This window comes from Ranitomeya imitator, chromosome 4 (assembly GCF_032444005.1).
Source record: "Ranitomeya imitator isolate aRanImi1 chromosome 4, aRanImi1.pri, whole genome shotgun sequence".
Classification (NCBI taxonomy): domain Eukaryota; kingdom Metazoa; phylum Chordata; class Amphibia; order Anura; family Dendrobatidae; genus Ranitomeya; species Ranitomeya imitator.
The window spans coordinates 530,144,795-530,164,617 of record NC_091285.1 but is presented as its reverse complement, the minus strand read 5'-3'; the positions used below and the strand labels follow the sequence as shown (position 1 = coordinate 530,164,617).

The following is a 19,823-nucleotide window of genomic DNA, read 5'->3' as shown; positions in this document are numbered from 1 at the left end:
TTCGCAACACACTGTAGGTGGAATATGAACAATGCTAAATATCCATTACATAGAGGTTTCATGCCAACAGCTTTCTACAGATAAAATCCCCAACGATGTATCATCAAGGAATCCAATATTCTTAGAGCCCATCATCACATATGAAACATCAGGTGGTTCTCCTGCTCAGCCTTCCTATTGACCAGAGTAGAGAATCATTGTCATTGCTGCCCAAGTCCTATATACACAGGCATTTGCCTGAATGCTGGACATAATGTACCCACATAATGCAACCTGAAGCACTGAGTCACATCTTCCAAAGTTAGGATAATACATTGCTGGTGGTATTGTGAACAGGATCTGTAGCAATCATGCAATGGCTGTCCTGTAATAGGGGTTTCAACAATGAAACAACCCCTTTAAGTATTCAAAGTCTGTATGTGGACTATGTTAGTATTAGTATTTAGCCACATCTATTGTTGCAGAAAATATATGCAAATATTTATGGGACCAAACACCATCAGCTCCTTTGATACAGGCAACACAGGGTGACTGTACCCTTTAAATGTTTACATATCAAAACTGAAACAGCATTTAAGGGGTTTAATGCTCCACAAGTCTCAGATGCTAAACCGCTTTTTCTAAGGAGAATAGGTCACTAACCAATCTGAGAGCAGCATAGTCTAGAGACAGAGACCCCAATTCCTGCAATGTATCACTTACTGAGCTGCTCGCTGCAGTTTTGATCAAGTCACTCATCTGATGCAGATCTAGCAGTCCTCTAATGCCGAGCTCTGTATAACTGCCCACGCCACTGACTGCATAGGCAGAAAGCCATCACTGATGTGGGCAGGGTCAGAGGTCAGCATTCAGCTAACTACAGCAAGCGGCCAAATTATATATTGCTGGAATCTGGCTCAGTCCCCACATGATTCTCAACTAGGGTAGAAAACAAACAAACTGGCAACAGATTCTCTTTAAAGGGGTTGTCTGCTACCTATAATACTTTAGAAATATTTATCTGTAATCCCTAACCACTTTTGTAATTTGCTTCATTATAAAATTCCCAACTATTCTCTCTACACAGCCATTCGCTTTACTTCCTGTAACATTTTCCTTTGAGGGTTATCTGAAACTGGATGTCACAGGAGACCAGCTCTGAAGTAACTTCTCAGAAGCTTCTATAATCTCCACTGAAACAGGACATCATCTGACGGCAGCAGTGCGGTCACTTACTACAGCATGACACTGCTGTCATCTGAAGATGTCATGTTTTGGTACCAGTGATGACGTAGTGACCACAGCTTCTGATCTCACCAACTACAACATCAAACCTCTGACACTACCACCTCTTTCACTGAAACAAGTAGTCAGTGGGCATCACTCACCCTGCTTACATCACCGCCCCCTGACAATTTGTTTCAGGGAAAGACAGCGGTGTCAGAAGCAGGGACTGTCAGCAGCCACTGAAGATTGAGGTATAATAAAAGCTAGGTACTCAACGTCTAGAATATTTTTGGGGATTTTTTAAATGCAGCCAGAATAGACGTTTCAGCCTCACTGGCCTTCATCAGTAACTATGATTGAAAAAATATATACAGAATATGATTGACAATGAAAATATATCAAAGAAATTACAACAAAAACAAATATAAAGTATATACAGGATTGAGCAATCTAGAGTGACAAGGAATAATCTAGACATAGGGTCATGTCAGAATTGAATAAGCAGATCCATTTAATGTGGCATGAAACTACCATTACATTGCACAAAATAATAATGTTAAAAAGAAATTAAGAGTATAATATCTGGTGGAAAAAATGAGAAGGAGACATACCGGACTGCAGTTTATTGGTTAATCGCTTTCAGTGTGGTAATAGGAGTCACACCATAGTCTATGAAGGTAAATAAGCAGAGGTAAGAACACCAGGCTATATATGAAAAAAAAAAAAAAAAAAAAAGAGGGTCACAGTGAAATAAAAATAAAAGGTGGCCTATCACTTTAAATATGTCTGGTCATGCACTAGGCATGGAGCCTGTATAAAATAGTACCTAGTAAAAGAAAAAGACTAGCCATAAAATTTGGTCTAATTCAATTACCTGGAAACATGCTGAACACACGCTCTCACTTCCCACTGTGCCATTGGTCCTAGCCAAGAGTTATTCCCACCACTTCCTTACTTATAGCGCTCCCCACAAGTTCACACTCAGCTGACCAGCGGTGGATATGGTGTCGCTGATGACTGCACGCCGACACCCCCACCCACGCGAGCTCTTAAACCCCTTCTATACTGCATTTTTTACTTGCACTGGTTTGGGCAGAATTTTATAGCTAGTCTTTTTCTTACTAGGTACTATCTTATATAGGCTCCATGCCCAGCGCCTAGTGCGTGACCAGACATTTAAAGTGGTAGGCCAGTTTTAAAAAAAAAATTTTCACTGACTGTCACGATATTGTATGAAATATCATAATTTTAGTTTCTCTTTTTAGCCCAGGCTGTGGGCTAAACCCCCCCTCCCCCTTCCCTTTCACTCAGGCAAGAGCTTGCCTTGTCAATGCATGTGGGGGAGTTTCATCGAAGAAAGGCATTTACGACTGGCATAGCTGCAGTGGAAAGTTTTGCTAGCTAAAACTGGTCTGATTCCCTTCTGTAAATGCAAGAAGTCCTTTGTTCCATTATTGTAAGATATTGGGCCAACGATTTAGGCTAGAAAAGGAAAAATACATATTGTTATCATTCATTGGCAGTTCTATCAGCCACTCTAAACATGAGCTTCTAACTCCATCAGGTAAAAAGTAGGGATTTCTCTGTAATTATGCATCACAAATAGGACATATTTGATCTCATTAGAATGCCAATGTTAATACGAGATGAATGCTGGGTTTGTTATGACTATGACATGTTCTGTAGCGGAGTTACAGGCATTAGGCAAGTTTAGGTTACATTTAGTTAAACTGAAGAGATAGGAGGGTCTGGGAAAACCAACCCTTTTTGTGAAGTCATCAGGATGAGCTATAAGTCTGCCAGGCACCCCAGTCTGCAGTCTGTCTGCTGGAGCCTATGTGAGTCTGACTTGAAGAGCTGTTCCTAACCAGAGTCCTAATGAACTGGGACAGATTGAAACTCCCCCAACTAGCCTGGTTGCCTGCAATGCTCTGAACACATGTAAGTGTTGAATTCTCATTTAACCCGTTATTTTTATAATTACCTTGTACATATTTTCAATTGTCTCATATTGTAACATTTTTATATAACTGTTTATAAACACTGCCTGAAACCTTTGATTGAGTATAATATTTAATACTAGATTCGTTCTTCCTGTTCTAAAACATACAAGTCTTCTGAAGGAAATTACGCTACTGCTTTGGGTTAGCGTCGGACCGGTTTAATCGAAGCTGGTGGCAGCATACGTTTGTACTGGGTAGTTGGGAGTCGTAACGACTGCAGCGTTGATAATTATTGTTCCTGCCTGAGTGGGAGTAGTTAAATCACCTCGCTGCAGCGTGCCCAATAGCCAGTACATAGCAGGCAGCCTTTCTGGCGACTAATTACCCTAGGTGCAGTACCTAATCTGACCTGAGAGTAAGGGGGTGCCAGAGAGCTGCAAGTTCCAAATGGAACTGTAAGTGGGATATACATAAATCCCTGCAGTTAGTGGTATATTGCAGAGCAGTGGGATACCTAAAATAAGCCCCTGCTGTAAACTAAGAGGTCAATAGCCTTGTGTGTTTTTTCATCACATTGTGGAGTGGAGGGATAACTAAGATAAGCCCCCCTGCACATGTGATAGCCGTCTGTTGGCCTAAAGTCACCCCGACCCGTGACGTAAGGGTGACGGTCACGGTGTGAATCGTGACAGTGACCCTCTATTTTTTTCATATATTGCCTGGTGTTCTTACCTCCGCTTATTTACCTTCATAGACTATGGTGTCACTCCTATTATCGCACTGAACGCGATTAACCACTATACTGCAGTCCGGTATGTCCACACATTTTTTCCACCAGATATTATACTCTCATTTGTTTAGAACAGGGGTCCCCAACTCCAGTCCTCAAGGCCCACCAACATGTCATGTTTTCAGGATTTCCTTAGTCTTGCCCAGGTAATAATTGCATCACCTGTGCAATGCAAAGGAAATCCTGAAAACATGACCTGTTGGTGGGCCTTGAGGACTGGAGTTGGGGACCCCTGGTTTAGAACATTACTATTTTGTGCAATTTAATGATAATTTCATGCCACATTAAATGGATGTGAAGGTACAGATGAATGACCTCGGGGAGACCAAAACATCCAACACCGCGGAGACACCATCATGTGTTTCTCAACGCAGTGATCCAGAACACTGCCCCCATCCCTTATGGGAAATATGCAAATGCATGTAAAGTAAGCTGCGGAGACACCATCACGTGTTTCTCAACGCAAGCAATGAATAGCCAGGCCTTTCTCCGGGAAGGAACAACCACGGGAAGGGCAGCATCCAATAAAGGAAAACATCCAATAAAGGAAACCACCTATGCCAAGCATGGTATCCATCCACAGACAGCTGTTTCGGGGTTTTTGCCCCTCAGTGTGGAGTAGGAAACTGGCTATTGTTGGATGTTTTGGTCTCCCCGAGGTCATTCATCTGTACCTTCACAGCCTTTTACTAGGCACTGCTCCTAATAGCCAGTTTCCTACTCCACATAGCCAGTTTGCTACTCCACACTGATGAGGGGCAAAAACCCCGAAACAGCTGTCTGTGGATGGATACCATGCTTGGCATAGGTGGTTTCCATTATTGGATGCTGCCCTTCCCGTGGTTGTGCCTTCCCGGGGAAAGGCCTGGCTATTCATTGCTTGCGTTGAGAAACATTAAATGGATCTGATTATTCAATTCTGACTTGTCCCTATGTCTACATTATTCCCTGTCTCTAGATTGCCCAATCCTGTATATACTTGTTATATTTGTTGTAATTTCTTTGATATGATATTTTCATTGTCAATCATTCTGTATATATTTTTTCACTTATAGTTGCTGATGAAGGCCAATGAGGCCGAAACGTCCATTTTCTGGCTGCATTAAAAAATCCAAAAAATATTCTAGAAGTTGAGTGCCAAGTTTTCTTTATTATACATGTATAGTGTGGGGCCCTACGTGAGCACCTTCTAAGGTCTGTTTTTCCTTTACTGAAGATTGAGGTGGCAGGGACAGAAGCAGCAGGGACCCTTAAACAGGACGTAATCAGTGGACAGTGGTGACAATCTGCAATATGTGACTGCAGTGTTGCTGGTTGATAGATGTTGCAGGAGAAATGCCTGCAACAAAAATTAAGTGCTCTTTATATGACAGGTTCCCTTTAAAGATAGATATTTATAAAAATGCATTGGACAACCCATAAAAAAAAAAAAAAAAGACCCACACCTTCAGGGGTTGGGGTGCTCCTGAATACTGATTGTATGGACCAGCATACTCTGCAGCACAAGGGGGCTGTTGGTTGTCCGGCCAGACTGAGCACTTGCTTGCAAGTGCTGCTCCTTACCTAGGATGCCAGCCACCTCAGACTGCAGAGGTGCCTGGTACAATAGGAAGAGGGTAGTAAGTTTGTTACATACCCGCTGCATTCTCAAGACTGTTGTCACTACCCAATTAAAGAACAGTGAAAACAAATTCCATTGTAGGCAGAACTCTCTTCCAACCTAGGACAGCAACATATGAACATGACATCTACTGTATACAATTATGGGGAGTAGCACATAGTTTAATGGTGCAATGCAAAGTCTGACTTGGTCTAGAAACCAGCTATGAAATATTCTGCAGAAAGTCATGTAAAGGACATGTACATATTGGTTTTAGGCCAAACATTTATTTACTGCTGTCACTCCTAAGAATGGTGAGTACATCAACTGACAGCATGTGACGATGCAGCTTGTAAAATCAGTGATGGATTAGCTGTTGTGATCTGTTTGTGAAACTACAGAATCGCCTGTTGAGCCTGCAGACCCCTTATTACATTAAAATAAAGCGGTTCTGAGCCCCTTGCTATGTCAGTTTAGTGGGACAGTGATGTGCAGTTCAGACAGTGTACGTGTACCCTTCATAGATACAATACACAAGCACTAGGCCACATCCAGGCTCCCATGACATCACATACATGCGGAATTCTACAGCATAGAAGGAAGACCACATGACCACAATCACTGAAGGCACGTCAAAAGATCGCCATCAATGGACAGTTGTCCAGCAGTAATGTGTAGGTCTTGTTATATATAAAGTTTACTCTACACATTTAGATGCCTGCAAGTTAGATATATAAGGCTATGTGCACACGTTGCGGAATGGAATGCAGAGTTTTATGCACAAAATCCGCATCTCCTGGCAGAAACTGCAGATGCAGATTTGCATGGATTTTATGCGTTTTTTACCACTGCGGATTTCTATAATGGAAGGGTGCAGAAACGCTGCAGTTCCGCACAAAAGTAGTGACATGCACTTTTAAATCCACAGAGTTTCCGTGCGGATTTTTCTGCACAGCTTTTTTTTCACTATTGATTTACATTGTACTGTAAATCACAGTGCGGATCTGCAGCGTTTCTGCGCTGAAAAATCCGCTGAGGATCCGCACTACATCCGCATCATGTACACATAGCCTAAAGCATGGTTATCCATCTACATACGCGTAGTACATATAAACTGGAGTGGAATGCAGGAACAAAAAAAAGCTTTGCTAATCTAGCACCAATAACCTACTCAGATGGGAGAATATATGAATAACCCACACATGTATATGCATATGTATACACACACCCACCATTAGTCTGGTTTACCACACACTAGACCTAAAGAGGCAGCAGAAAGCTCCAGAGTATGACATTTAATCTGATCACATCAGAAGAGGAAAATCTCAAACAAAAATAGCCAACGTCAGCAAGTTAGGCAAGCAAAGGAAGCAGCAGCTGTTCAGAGATAGGCCAAATCTGAGTTATGATTTTCCTAGGGTGCTTTATTTAATGTTCTCGGAAACTTACATTTACAGTCCTGGATGGACTGACCGCTGAGAAATTAAGCATTTCTTAGTGGCTGACAAGTGTTGAACCCAGCGCTATCAGCACTGGACTCAGAAGCCAGTCTGACCACATTCCTGGCTTTGACAGTCAGTGTAAGTTCCAGGTCTGTCCTCTACGTCAACCTCCAGGATCTCCCTCCAAGGACAAGTTCTAACTAAGCCTGTCCAGATTATTCTGAACAGTAAATTGTTGAAGTGCTTCCTGGAGAAAGTGTATTGTAGACGCTAAGGTGGTGAGCAGGTCAGGACACAGGAGCTAGAACAGTTACTCTGCTCCCATAACCAGAGATGATCCCGACGTGTCCTTCAAAATACGACATGGTAAATCACTAAACCGTTCCACTGTACTCTACAAAGCTCTGCAGTTGTAACATTCCCATACTCTACCAAGGACTGGGCAGAGGCCAGGAGGGATTTACATAGCATGCCAAACTCTTCTAGAACCCAAGGGCATATGATAAAACTTACTTCCGGACGATGAATGGACCCCCTCAAGTGGTTCACAAACCTACTGTACTACAATCCAATATTGTGCCATCAAAATCTTCGGGACTCCAGTCAGATATTTTTTATTTATTTTTTAAGTAAACTAGGCCCGCTTTCTACAGGATCAAGGACAGCCATAAGGTCAGCGACTGAATTTTCCATAAACCTTGCACCAGACCATAGTGACAACCTGATCAGAGCATGCGTTCCATTTGCTGTGACAACCAGCAATACAATGTTAAGAAGCTGCAGGACAGCAGTTCCCATGGTGTCACCACCAGTTAGTATTCTGGAGACACAAACCAGAATTAGAGCCAACATTTTAAACAATCACTCCTACACAACCACCAACACAAGTCTAGTCCTCAGACAACTGCATATTTATGTCCTCCATGGCATTAGCATTCTGCAGAGCACACATCAGAAGAAGTGTCCAAAAACTTCAAACCAGCCACTTCTGAGAGGACAATGTCAGACATCAGACTAGGGCATTACAGTCAACCCCACCATATTAGAGCAACTTTGACTTCGGATTTATTGAGTGGGTGCAACATGCAGAGTAATTATATAGTCTACCACCAGCCAATCTTTACATATACCGTAATTCCGTGAAATGCTTCTCTTGAGTCTGGATCACATGTTGGCATCTTGTGTATCGGATTCATTTAGACTGACACTATTTAGCACCTCTGCCCAGTTCTGTCACAACCATACGGTCAGGACTTGGCACCACCATGTCAGGCTGTGATGGTCAAATGGGTCAAATGTCACTGCCAGAACAGATAGTCTGCAGGAAGCCTCAATCTGGCGGCTGCACAGTATCAGCACCTGTATACAGCAGGACCCTGGGCTGCAGTTACCAGACCGCCACTATGTAAACTCAGAATAGTTTCCATCTGACGTTCAGTCACATGCCATGAGGAATCCGATACCAGCACCAGCCGGCAAAGACTGAAGTGGCACCAGGAGAGGAACATTACAGAGCACGGCCATACTGCAGTAATCATACAGCCGTCCAGATCCTCAGGAAAAAACTATAGATGTACAAGTCGATTGAAGAACAGACCACACTTGTCCACAGCGATTATTAGTCTCCAATCTTTGCTCACGTTATTTATAGGCAAGTGTCAGTTTTTCTGATGGGGCCGACTGCAGTAATACCCAGTCATCAGTGTTCCTGCACAATTAAGGTAATCAGATACCACCAGAAGTTACCAAGCACAGGTACCGTGAGCTGCAGCACAGCACACATGTCCAAGAACACGAATGATGGCGCGAGCCGAAAACATGTTGGATGCAACGACCACTAGTGACATCACATGGGGAAACCGTCCAACCGGCCTCATCCTTACAGTACACGAGGGGGACGGCTCGACTGCTCCTACAGCTATGTGCCATCACTGAAGGAGGACCACCAAAACAGGTAGAGAGCCCTGTATTCTACACCTCGGGAAGAACTCTGGTGGGCTCCCCATACAGGGCTCCATCAGCCTCACGCCCCAGGTTATATCTGCAGAGTTCCTTCTGTCTTGGGTACAGCAGTACAAGTGTGGTGCGCAGTAATTGAGAACCAACACCTATAAATATCCCTAAAGTACAGCCACGAAGGAAACTTATAAATCACCAAAAAACAACCTTCACACCAAGGCCATAAGATAACACATGTGTATAATCTTTATTAAATACAATACATATTAAAAAACAAATAATGGCAGGTGAAATACCCAGAGCACAGAACAAAAGGTGGGCAACCCAGAGCAAGAGTTCCATAAATTACATCACCAATGTAAAGTACCATAAATTACATCACCAATGTAAACAATATGACCCAGCAAAGTGCCGATGTGCAATTGATCATGTACATACATGCATATAATATAGGTGAACAGTAACCTGTATATTTACCAAATGGAGCGCTCCTGGGGACCCACCACACCCAGGGTAAATTTCACCATTTGGTAAATATACAGGTTACTGTTCACCTATATTATATGCATGTATGTACATGATCAATTGCACATCGGCACTTTGCTGGGTCATATTGTTTACATTGGTGATGTCATTTATGGTACTTTACATTGAGGATGTGATTTATGGAACTCTTGCTCTGGGTTGCCCACCTTTTGTTCTGTGCTCTGGGTTTTTCACCCGCCATTATTTGTTTTTTAATATGTATTGTATTTAATAAAGATTATACACATGTTTTATCTTAAGTAATTGAGAACCAGCTGCAGAAAGCCCCCTATAAAGAGCTTTTCGCTGTGTCCCATTATTGGGGGCACCTTACAGATAACGCAGCCCTTCTACAGATTTTAGGCCAAGCAGTATAACTGTATGGTGCAGATGTCATGTGGTGCAATAGGGGGCACTCTGCAGATATGACCGTGCATGCCAACAGCAGTATGCCTCCTGGGAAGCCAGGCCAACATCAGCAGCGTGCCACTTATTACACCTGCAGTGTGATAAAGACCTATTACTGGTCCAAACGACGTATACCATCTGCACTGTGCCCCCCTCCTCCCCATAATCCCAGGGCAGAGCGTACCACCTGCACTATTCCCCCCCCCCCCCTATAATCCCGGGGCAGAGCATACCACCTGCACTGTGCCCCCCTACACCCCATAATCCCAGGGCAGAGCGTACCACCTGCACTATTCCCCCCCCCTATAATCCCGGGGCAGAGCATACCACCTGCACTGTGCCCCCCTACACCCCATAATCCCAGGGCAGAGCGTACCACCTGCACTGTTCCCCCCTCCTCCCCATAATCCCAGGGCAGAGCGTACCACCTGCACTATTCCCCCTTCCTCCCCTTAATCCCGGGGCAGAGCATACCATCTGCACTGTGCCCCCCTCCTCCCCATAATCCCGGGGCAGAACATACCACCTGCACTGTGCCCCCTCCTCCCCATAATCCCAGGGCAGAGCATACCACCTGCACTGCGCCCCCTCCTCCCCATAATCCCGGGGCAGAGCGTACCACCTGCACTATTCCCCCCCCCCCCCCTATAATCCTGGGGCAGAGCATACCACCTGCACTGTGCCCCCCTACACCCCATAATCCCAGGGCAGAGCGTACCACCTGCACTGTTCCCCCCTCCTCCCCATAATCCCGGGGCAGAGCGTACCACCTGCACTATTCCCCCTTCCTCCCCTTAATCCCGGGGCAGAGCATACCATCTGCACTGTGCCCCCTCCTCCCCATAATCCCGGGGCAGAGTATACCATCTGCACTGTGCCCCCTCCTCCCCATAATCCCGGGGCAGAGCATACCATCTGCACGGTGCCCCCTCCCACAATCCCTGCAGCATCCCCTTACACAGCGGTACACGCGCAGTGCGCCCCCCATGATCAGACCCCCACAGGCGGGGACTCCGCTCCTCACTGCCGGGTGCACGGATCTAGGTCACCGATGAAGGTCACCCATGCCCCGGTCACCCGGCAGCATCCTCCGCAGAGCGCTGCAGGCCGCAGACTACGCGCCTCCCCGCCACAGGACGGATATTTCGGGCTCCTGCACAGACAATGGGGCCGCATCCCCTCCCCCCGCGCTGCAGGACGTAGCCCCCGGCGGCCGCACTCACAGTTCCTCTGCTGCTGGGTGAGGGCGGGGGCGAGGGCCGCGGGGTTTCTGCCCAGCACCGCCGCGGAGGACTTGCAGATGGAGGTGACAGCTCGCAGGTAGCCGGCCATATTTCCGTAGAACAGGGAGAGACGGGAAGACGGTCACAAGAATGGGGGTGCACCGGAGAAACCGCAGGGTCGATACTTCGCAGCACTCTTCACCCCCAAACCGCCCGGCTTCAAGGGCGCACACGTCAGCATCGCGGCAATTTATAGCTAGCATGACGTCACTGACGGCAGGGGGCGGGGCCGGCATCGAGCATGCTCCACTTTTCATTCATTCGTTTCTCACGCGCCGGTAAGGGACGCGGTAACTCCTTCACTGCGGGACTGTGGAGAATCGTAGCTCCGCCCCTGTGCCGCGCTGTAACCCCTCTGCTGCCGGACACAAAGGCCTGTGCCTGCAGCTGCGGCCCGCTATGTCTGGCCCCATGTACAAGCACCATTGTAATTACCAGTGTAATAAGGCACAATGTCAAATGGTGACCCCCCACTTATAATAGGTGTCCTATTAATATATGTTATCAAACATGGTGCTATATTCACTGCACAGTTATTAGACAATAAAGTTATTAGCAGGGCCCCATTGCAGAAGTCCTAATTGGGCCCCGCTCTCTCCCAAAAAAGAAAAATAATATTCTGCGGCTCACAGAAGAGCATATCCCGCAATTCTGCAGCCCTTACAAAGTAATATTTCATGTATTGAAGCCCTTTAGTGTTCCCACACACTAACAAACCCCCTTTCATGGCCACCATGAAGTATGATGCCAACAAAGTGCCCCCACACACAATAAGATACCTCACAGTGAATTTCTCCACATTACCCTCCACACGCACTGTATGAGGCCCTATAATACCCCCCACAAAAATGATGATGCCCCTACAGTGACCCTAGCACAGTATGATGGCCCACATAGTCCCCCACACAAAATGATGGTCCCGACACAGCTCTACACACAACATAACGGCCCTTCCATACAGGATGATGTCACTCCATATCGTATAGTGTCCCTGCATACAGTATAGTGGCCCTGCATAGAGAATAATCACCCCCACATAACCCCCCAAACTGTATAATGGCCTGCACACATTGTAATGAACCCCACTAGCACTCCAAACAGTATAATGGCTCCCGCATAGCACTCCATCCAGTGTAATTGCCCCCACACAACCCTGCACGCAGTATAATGGACCCACACAACCCTGCACGCAGTATAATGGACCCACACAGCCCTGCACGCAGTATAATGGACCCACACAGCCCTGCACGCAGTATAATGGACCCACACAGCCCTCAACACAATATAAAGGACCCCACACAACCCTGTGCGCAGTATAATGGACCCCACACAACCCTGCACGCAGTATAATGGACCCCACACAACCCTGCACGCAGTATAATGGACCCCACACAACCCTGCACGCAGTATAATGGACCCCACACAACCCTGCACGCAGTATAATGGACCCCACACAACCCTGCACGCAGTATAATGGACCCCACACAACCCTCAACACAATATAAAGGACCCCACACAACCCTGCATGCAGTATAATGGACCCCACACAACCCTGCACGCAGTATAATGGACCCCACACAACCCTCAACACAATATAAAGGACCCCACACAACCCTGCATGCAGTATAATGGACGCCACACAACCCTGCACACAGTATAATGGACCCCACACAACCCTGCACACAGTATAATGGACCCCACATAGTCCTCCAAATAGTATGATGGTCCTCAAATAGTACTGTATTTTGGCTTCCCAGATAGCCCTGCATCAGTGCCGTAACTATAAACTTCAGGACCCCGGGGCAAAACTTCATAGTGGGCCCCTCAACATTTCAATCACTAGAGGTTGTGCGGGACGTGGTGAAGCCTGCTACGCATTGTTGTATACAGCACACAAGCTTCACCACGTTCCGCAAGACCTTTAATAGATTTTGTTTATGATGCAAGTTTTAGAAGTTAAAGGGACACTGTCATCTGAATTTGGAGGGAACAATCTTCAGCCATGGAGGCGGGGTTTTTGGGTGTTTGATTCACCCTTTCCTTACCCGCTGGCTGCATGCTGGCTGCAATATTGGATTGAAGTTCATTCTCTGTTCTCCGTAGTACATGCCTGCACAAGGTGCAATCTTGCCTTGCACAGGTGTGTACTATGGAGGACAGAGAATGAACTTCAATCCAATATTGCAGCCAGCATGCAGCCAGCGGGTAAGGAAAGGGTGAATCAAACACCCAAAAACCCCGCCTCCATGGCTGAAGATTGTTCCCTCCAAATTCAGGTGACAGTGTCCCTTTAAATATTCAGTGAATATGTTTGGAAAATTAATAAGGTGAATAATTCCAAATATTGCACAATTTTCCAATAACTGCATATGTTTATTAAATATTAAGTAGTTTTAACCCCTTCATGACCCAGCCTATTTTGACCTTAAAGACCTTGCCGTTTTTTGCAATTCTGACCAGTGTCCCTTTATGAGGTAATAACTCAGGAACGCTTCAACGGATCCTAGCGGTTCTGAGATTGTTTTTTCGTGACATATTGGGCTTCATGTTAGTGGTAAATTTAGGCCAATAAATTCTGCGTTTATTTGTGATAAAAACGGAAGTTTGGCAAAAATTTTGAAAATTTCGCAATTTTCACATTTTGAATTTTTATTCTGTTAAACCAGAGAGATATGTGACACAAAATAGTTAATAAATAACATTTCCCACATGTATACTTTACATCAGCACAATTTTGGAAACAAAATTTTTTTTTGTTAGGAAGTTATAAGGGTTAAAATTTGACCAGCGATTTGTCATTTTTACAACGAAATTTACAAAACCATTTTTTTTAGGGACCACCTCACATTTGAAGTCAGTTTGAGGGGTCTATATGGCTGAAAATACCCAAAAGTGACACCATTCTAAAAACTGCACCCCTCAAGGTACTCAAAACCACATTCAAGAAGTTTATTAACCCTTCAGGTGCTTCACAGCAGCAGAAGCAACATGGAAGGAAAAAATGAACATTTAACTTTTTAGTCACAAAAATTATCTTTTAGCAACAATTTTTTTATTTTCCCAATGGTAAAAGGAGAAACTGAACCACGAAAGTTGTTGTCCAATTTGTCCTGAGTACGCTGATACCTCATATGTGGGGGTAAACCACTGTTTGGGCGCACGGCAGGGCTTGGAAGGGAAGGAGCGCCATTTGACTTTTTGAATCAAAAATTGGCTCCACTCTTTAGCGGACACCATGTCACGTTTGGAGAGCCCCCGTGTGCCTAAAAATTGGAACTCCCCCACAAGTGACCCCATTTTGGAAACTAGACGCCCCAAGGAACTTATCTAGATGCATAGTGAGCACTTTGAACCCCCAGGTGCTTCACAAATTAATCCGTAAAAATGAAAAAGTACTTTTTTTTCACAAAAAAATTCTTTTAGCCTCAATTTTTTCATTTTCACATGGGCAGTAGGGTAAAATGGATCATAAAATTTGTTGGGCAATTTCTCCCGAGTACACCAATACCTCACATGTGGGGGTAAACCACTGTTTGGGCACATGGTAAGGCTCGGAAGGGAAGGAGCGCCATTTGACTTTTTGAATGAAAAATTATTTCCATCGTTAGCGGACACCATGTCGCGTTTGGAGAGCTCCTGTGTGCCTAAACATTGGCGCTCCCCCACAAGTGACCCCATTTTGGAAACTAGACCCCCCAAGGAACTTATTTAAATGCCTAGTGAGCACTTTCAACCCTCAGGTGCTTCACAAATTGATCTGTAAAAATGAAAAAGTACTTTTTTTTCACAAAAAAATTCTTTTCGCCTCAATTTTTTCATTTTCACATGGGCAGTAGGGTAAAATGGATCATAAAATTTGTTGGGCAATTTCTCCCGAGTACGTCGATACCTCATATGTGGGGGTAAACCACTGTTTGGGCACTCGGCAGGGCTCGGAAGGGAAGGCGCGCCATTTGACTTTTTGAATGGAAAATTAGCTCCAATTGTTAGCGGACACCATGTCGCGTTTGGAGAGCCCCTGTGTGCCTAAACATTGGAGCTCCCCCACAAGTGACCCCATTTTGGAAACTAGACCCCCCAAGGAACTTATCTAGATGCATATTGAGCACTTTAAACCCCCAGGTGCTTCACAGAAGTTTATAACGCAGAGCCATGAAAATAAAAAATAATTTTTCTTTCCTCAAAAATGATTTTTTAGCCTGGAATTTCCTATTTTGCCAAGGATAATAGGAGAAATTGGACCCCAAATATTGTTGTCCTGTTTGTCCTGAGTACGCAGATACCCCATATGTGGGGGTAAACCACTGTTTGGGCGCACGGCAGGGCTCGGAAGGGATGGCACGCCATTTGGCTTTTTAAATGGAAAATTAGCTCCAATCATTAGCGGACACCATGTCACGTTTGGAGAGCCCCTGTGTGCCTAAACATTGGAGATCCCCCAGAAATGACACCATTTTGGAAACTAGACCCCCAAAGGAACTAATCTAGATGTGTGGTGAGGACTTTGAACCCCCAAGTGCTTCACAGAAGTTTATAACGCAGAGCCATGAAAAAAAAAAAAAAATTATTTTCTCAAAAATGATCTTTTAGCCTGCAATTTTTTATTTTCCCAAGGGTAACAGGAGAAATTTGACCCCAAAAGTTGTTGTCCAGTTTCTCCTGAGTACGATGATACCCCATATGTGGGGGTAAATCACTGTTTGGGCACATGCCGGGGCTCGGAAGTGAAGTAGTGACGTTTTGAAATGCAGACTTTGATGGAATGCTCTGTGGGCGTCACGTTGCGTTTGCAGAGCCCCTGATGTGCCTAAACAGTAGAAACCCCCACAAGTGACCCCATTTTGGAAACTAGACCCCCAAAGGAACTTATCTAGATGTGTGGTGAGCACTTTGAACCCCCAAGTGCTTCACAGACGTTTACAACGCAGAGCCGTGAAAATAAAAAATCATTTTTCTTTCCTCAAAAATTATGTTTTAGCAAGCATTTTTTTTTGATTCACAAGGGTAACAGGAGAAATTGGACTCCAGTAATTGTTGCGCAGTTTGTCCTGAGTATGCTGGTATCCCATATGTGGGGGTAAACCACTGTTTGGGCACACGTCAGGGCTCGGAAGTGAGGGAGCACCATTTGACTTTTTGAATACGAGATTGGCTGGAATCAATGGTGGCGCCATGTTGCGTTTGGAGACCCCTGATGTGCCTAAACAGTGGTAACCCCTCAATTCTACCTCCAACACTAACCTCAACACACCCCTAACCCTTATCCCAACTGTAGCCATAACCCTAATCACAACCCTAACCACAACCCTAATTCCAACCCTAACCCTAAGGCTATGTGCCCACGTTGCGGATTCGTGTGAGATATTTTCGCACCATTTTTGAAAAATCCGCGGGTAAAAGGCACTGCGTTTTACCTGCGGATTTTCCGCGGATTTCCAGTGTTTTTTGTGCGGATTTCACCTGCGGATTCCTATTGAGGAACAGGTGTAAAACGCTGCGGAAGAATTGACATGCTGCGGAAAATACAATGCAGCGTTTCCGCGCGGTATTTTCCGCACCATGGGCACAGCGGATTTGGTTTTTCATATGTTTACATGGTACTGTAAACCTGATAGAACACTGCTGCGAATCCGCAGCCAAATCCGCACCGTGTGCACATAGCCTAATTCTAATGGTATGTGCACACGCTGCGGAAAACGCTGCGGATCCGCAGCAGTTTCCCATGAGTTTACAGTTCAATGTAAACCTATGGAAAACAAAAATCGCTGTACACATGCTGCAGAAAAACTGCACGGAAACGCAGCGGTTTACATTCCGCAGCATGTCACTTCTTTGTGCGGATTCCGCAGCGGTTTTACAACTGCTCAAATAGAAAATCGCAGTTGTAAAACCGCAGTGAAATGCGCAGAAAAACCGCGGTAAATCCGCCATAAATCCGCAGCGGTTTAGCACTGCGGATTTATCAAATCCGCAGCGGAAAAATCCGCAGAGGACCAGAATACGTGTGCACATACCGAAACCCTAACCCTAGCCCTAACCCTACCCCTAACCCTAACCCTACCCCTAACCCTAACCCTAACCCTACCCCTAACCTTAACCCTAACCCTACCCCTAACCCTACCCCTAACCCTAACCCTATTCTAACATTAGTGGAAAAAAAAAATTTCTTTATTTTTTTATTGTCCCTACCTATGGGGGTGACAAAGGGGGGGGGTCATTTATTATTTTTTTTATTTTGATCACTGAGATAGATTATATCTCAGTGATCAAAATGCACTTTGGAATGAATCTGCCGGCCGGCAGATTCGGCGGGCGCACTGCGCATGCGCCCGCCATTTTGGAAGATGGCGGCGCCCAGGGAGAAGACGGACGGGACCCCGGCTGGATCGGTAAGTATGATGGGGTGGGGGGGAGCACGGGGGGGGGGATCGGAGCACGGGGGGGGGAATCGGAGTGCGGGAGGGGTGGAACGGAGCACGGGGGGCGTGGAACGGAGCACGGGGGGGCTGGAACGGAGCACGGGGGGGTGGAACGGAGCACCGGGGGGGGTGGATCGGAGTGCAGGGGGGGTGATTGGAGCACGGGGGGGTGATTGGAGCACGGGGGGAGCGGACAAGAGCACGGGGGGGAGCGGAGCACTGGACGGAGGGGAGCCGGAGCAGTGTACCGGCCAGATCGGAGGGCTGGGGGGGCGATCGGTGGGGTGGGGTGGGGGCACACTAGTATTTCCAGCCATGGCCGATGATATTTCAGCATCGGCCATGGCTGGATTGTAATATTTCACCCGTTATAATAGGTGAAATATTACAAATCGCTCTGATTGGCAGTTTCACTTTCAACAGCCAATCAGAGCGATCGTAGCCACGAGGGGGTGAAGCCACCCCCCCTGGGCTAAACTACCACTCCCCCTGTCCCTGCAGATCGGGTGAAATGGGAGTTAACCCTTTCACCCGATCTGCAGGGACGCGATCTTTCCATGACGCCGCATAGGCGTCATGGGTCGGAATGGCACCGACTTTCATGACGCCTACGTGGAGTCATGGGTCGGGAAGGGGTTAAACAGTATTATATTTAAACTTTGTTCACTTAAACATAACATTACTTAAACATTACCAATTTGTTCAGTTTTAAACAGCTACTTAACAGCTACTTAAACATTTGTTTCCTAACTTTCAGAGAAGCGAATTCATCATTTACTTTGTCAAAGTTGATCTGGGTATTTTATGAGAAATTAAAGTATTAAAATACAATCAGTTTGGGGCCCCTTGGGTGGTTGGGCCCCCGGGGCAGTGCCCCGGCTGCGCTGGTTGTAGTTACGGCCCTGCCCTGCATATTGTATGATGACCCCTCAAGTAGCATGATGGCTCCCACATACCACTCCAGTTAGTATGATGGCCCCCACATACCACTCCACATAGTATAATGGCCCCCACATACCACTCCAGTTAGTATGATGGCCCCCACATAGCACTCCAGATAGTATGATGGCTCCCACATAGCACTCCAGATAGTATGATGGCCCCCACATAGCACTCCAGATAGTATGATGGCCCCCACATACCACTCCAGATAGTATGATGGCCCCACATACCACTCCAGATAGTATGATGGCCCCCACATATCACTCCAGATAGTATGATGGCCCCCACATATCACTCCAGATAGTATGATGGCTCCCATATACCAATCCAGATAGTATGATGGCTCCCAGATACCACTCCAGATAGTATGATGGCTCCCACATACCACTCCAGATAGTATGATGGCTCCCACATACCACTCCAGATAGTATGATGGCCCCACATAGCACTCTGGATAGTATCATGGCTCCCACATAGCACTCCAGATAGTATGATGGCTCCCACATACCACTCCAGATAGTATGATTGCCCCCACATAGCACTCCAGATAGTATGATGCCCCCCACATAGCACTCCAGATAGTATGATGGCCCCCACATATCACTCCAGATAGTATGATGGCCCCCACATAGCACTCCAGATAGTATGATGGCCCCCACATAGCACTCCAGATAGTATGATGGCCCCTACATAGGACTCCAGATAGTATCAAGGCTCCCACATAGCACTCCAGATAGTATGATGGCCCCCACACAGTACTCATTGATTTTAAAAAAGTACCTTTCCCCGTTCCCCTCTGCTCCGGTCACCATAGCGCGTTGTCTGATGTTCTGCCCTGCTAGGCACAACGGTCATGATGTAATGACATCACCGCACCCACTGTGCTGAGACGTCGGATGCACAGTGAGAAAGGGAGCGTCAGCTGACAGCTCCATCTTCAATCACTGCTTTCAACTGCATCCAGACTGCGGATACAGTTGAAAGTCGGCAGGGGGCCTGGTGACATCCCTGGCATCAAGCCCCTCCAGATCACGGGCCCCATAGCAGCTATGTGGTCTGCTGTTATAAGCTGTACCCCACTGATTTTGACCATGTCATCATTTTTATGCAGATTTTCAACTCCAAGCTGTTTATTGGATGAAGCAGATCACGTGATGTGTATTTGTGTAATGAGGGAGATTGTCTAAGGATTACATCACCCTTTATCAGGGTGTTCAGCATTATTAGGCTTCTTGTCCTCAGGCAAAATGAGTAAAAAAAGAGATTGGACACAAGTCACAAGTCTAACAGAGGGATGCAGCATTCT

General features: G+C 46.0%; 1 protein-coding gene across 1 annotated transcript in view; it reads right to left on the bottom strand.

Annotated features, from left to right (window-relative positions):
• IDH2 (isocitrate dehydrogenase (NADP(+)) 2) overlaps positions 1 to 11,468 on the bottom strand; it is a 38,738-nt gene extending 27,270 nt beyond the window's left edge. The window contains exon 1 of the mRNA XM_069766181.1: positions 11,097 to 11,468. Coding sequence (XP_069622282.1) covers positions 11,097 to 11,205 — 109 coding nt within the window. The 5' untranslated portion in view covers positions 11,206 to 11,468. The remainder of the gene's footprint in view (positions 1 to 11,096) is intronic.
• Between the last annotated feature and the right edge of the window lie 8,355 nt (positions 11,469 to 19,823).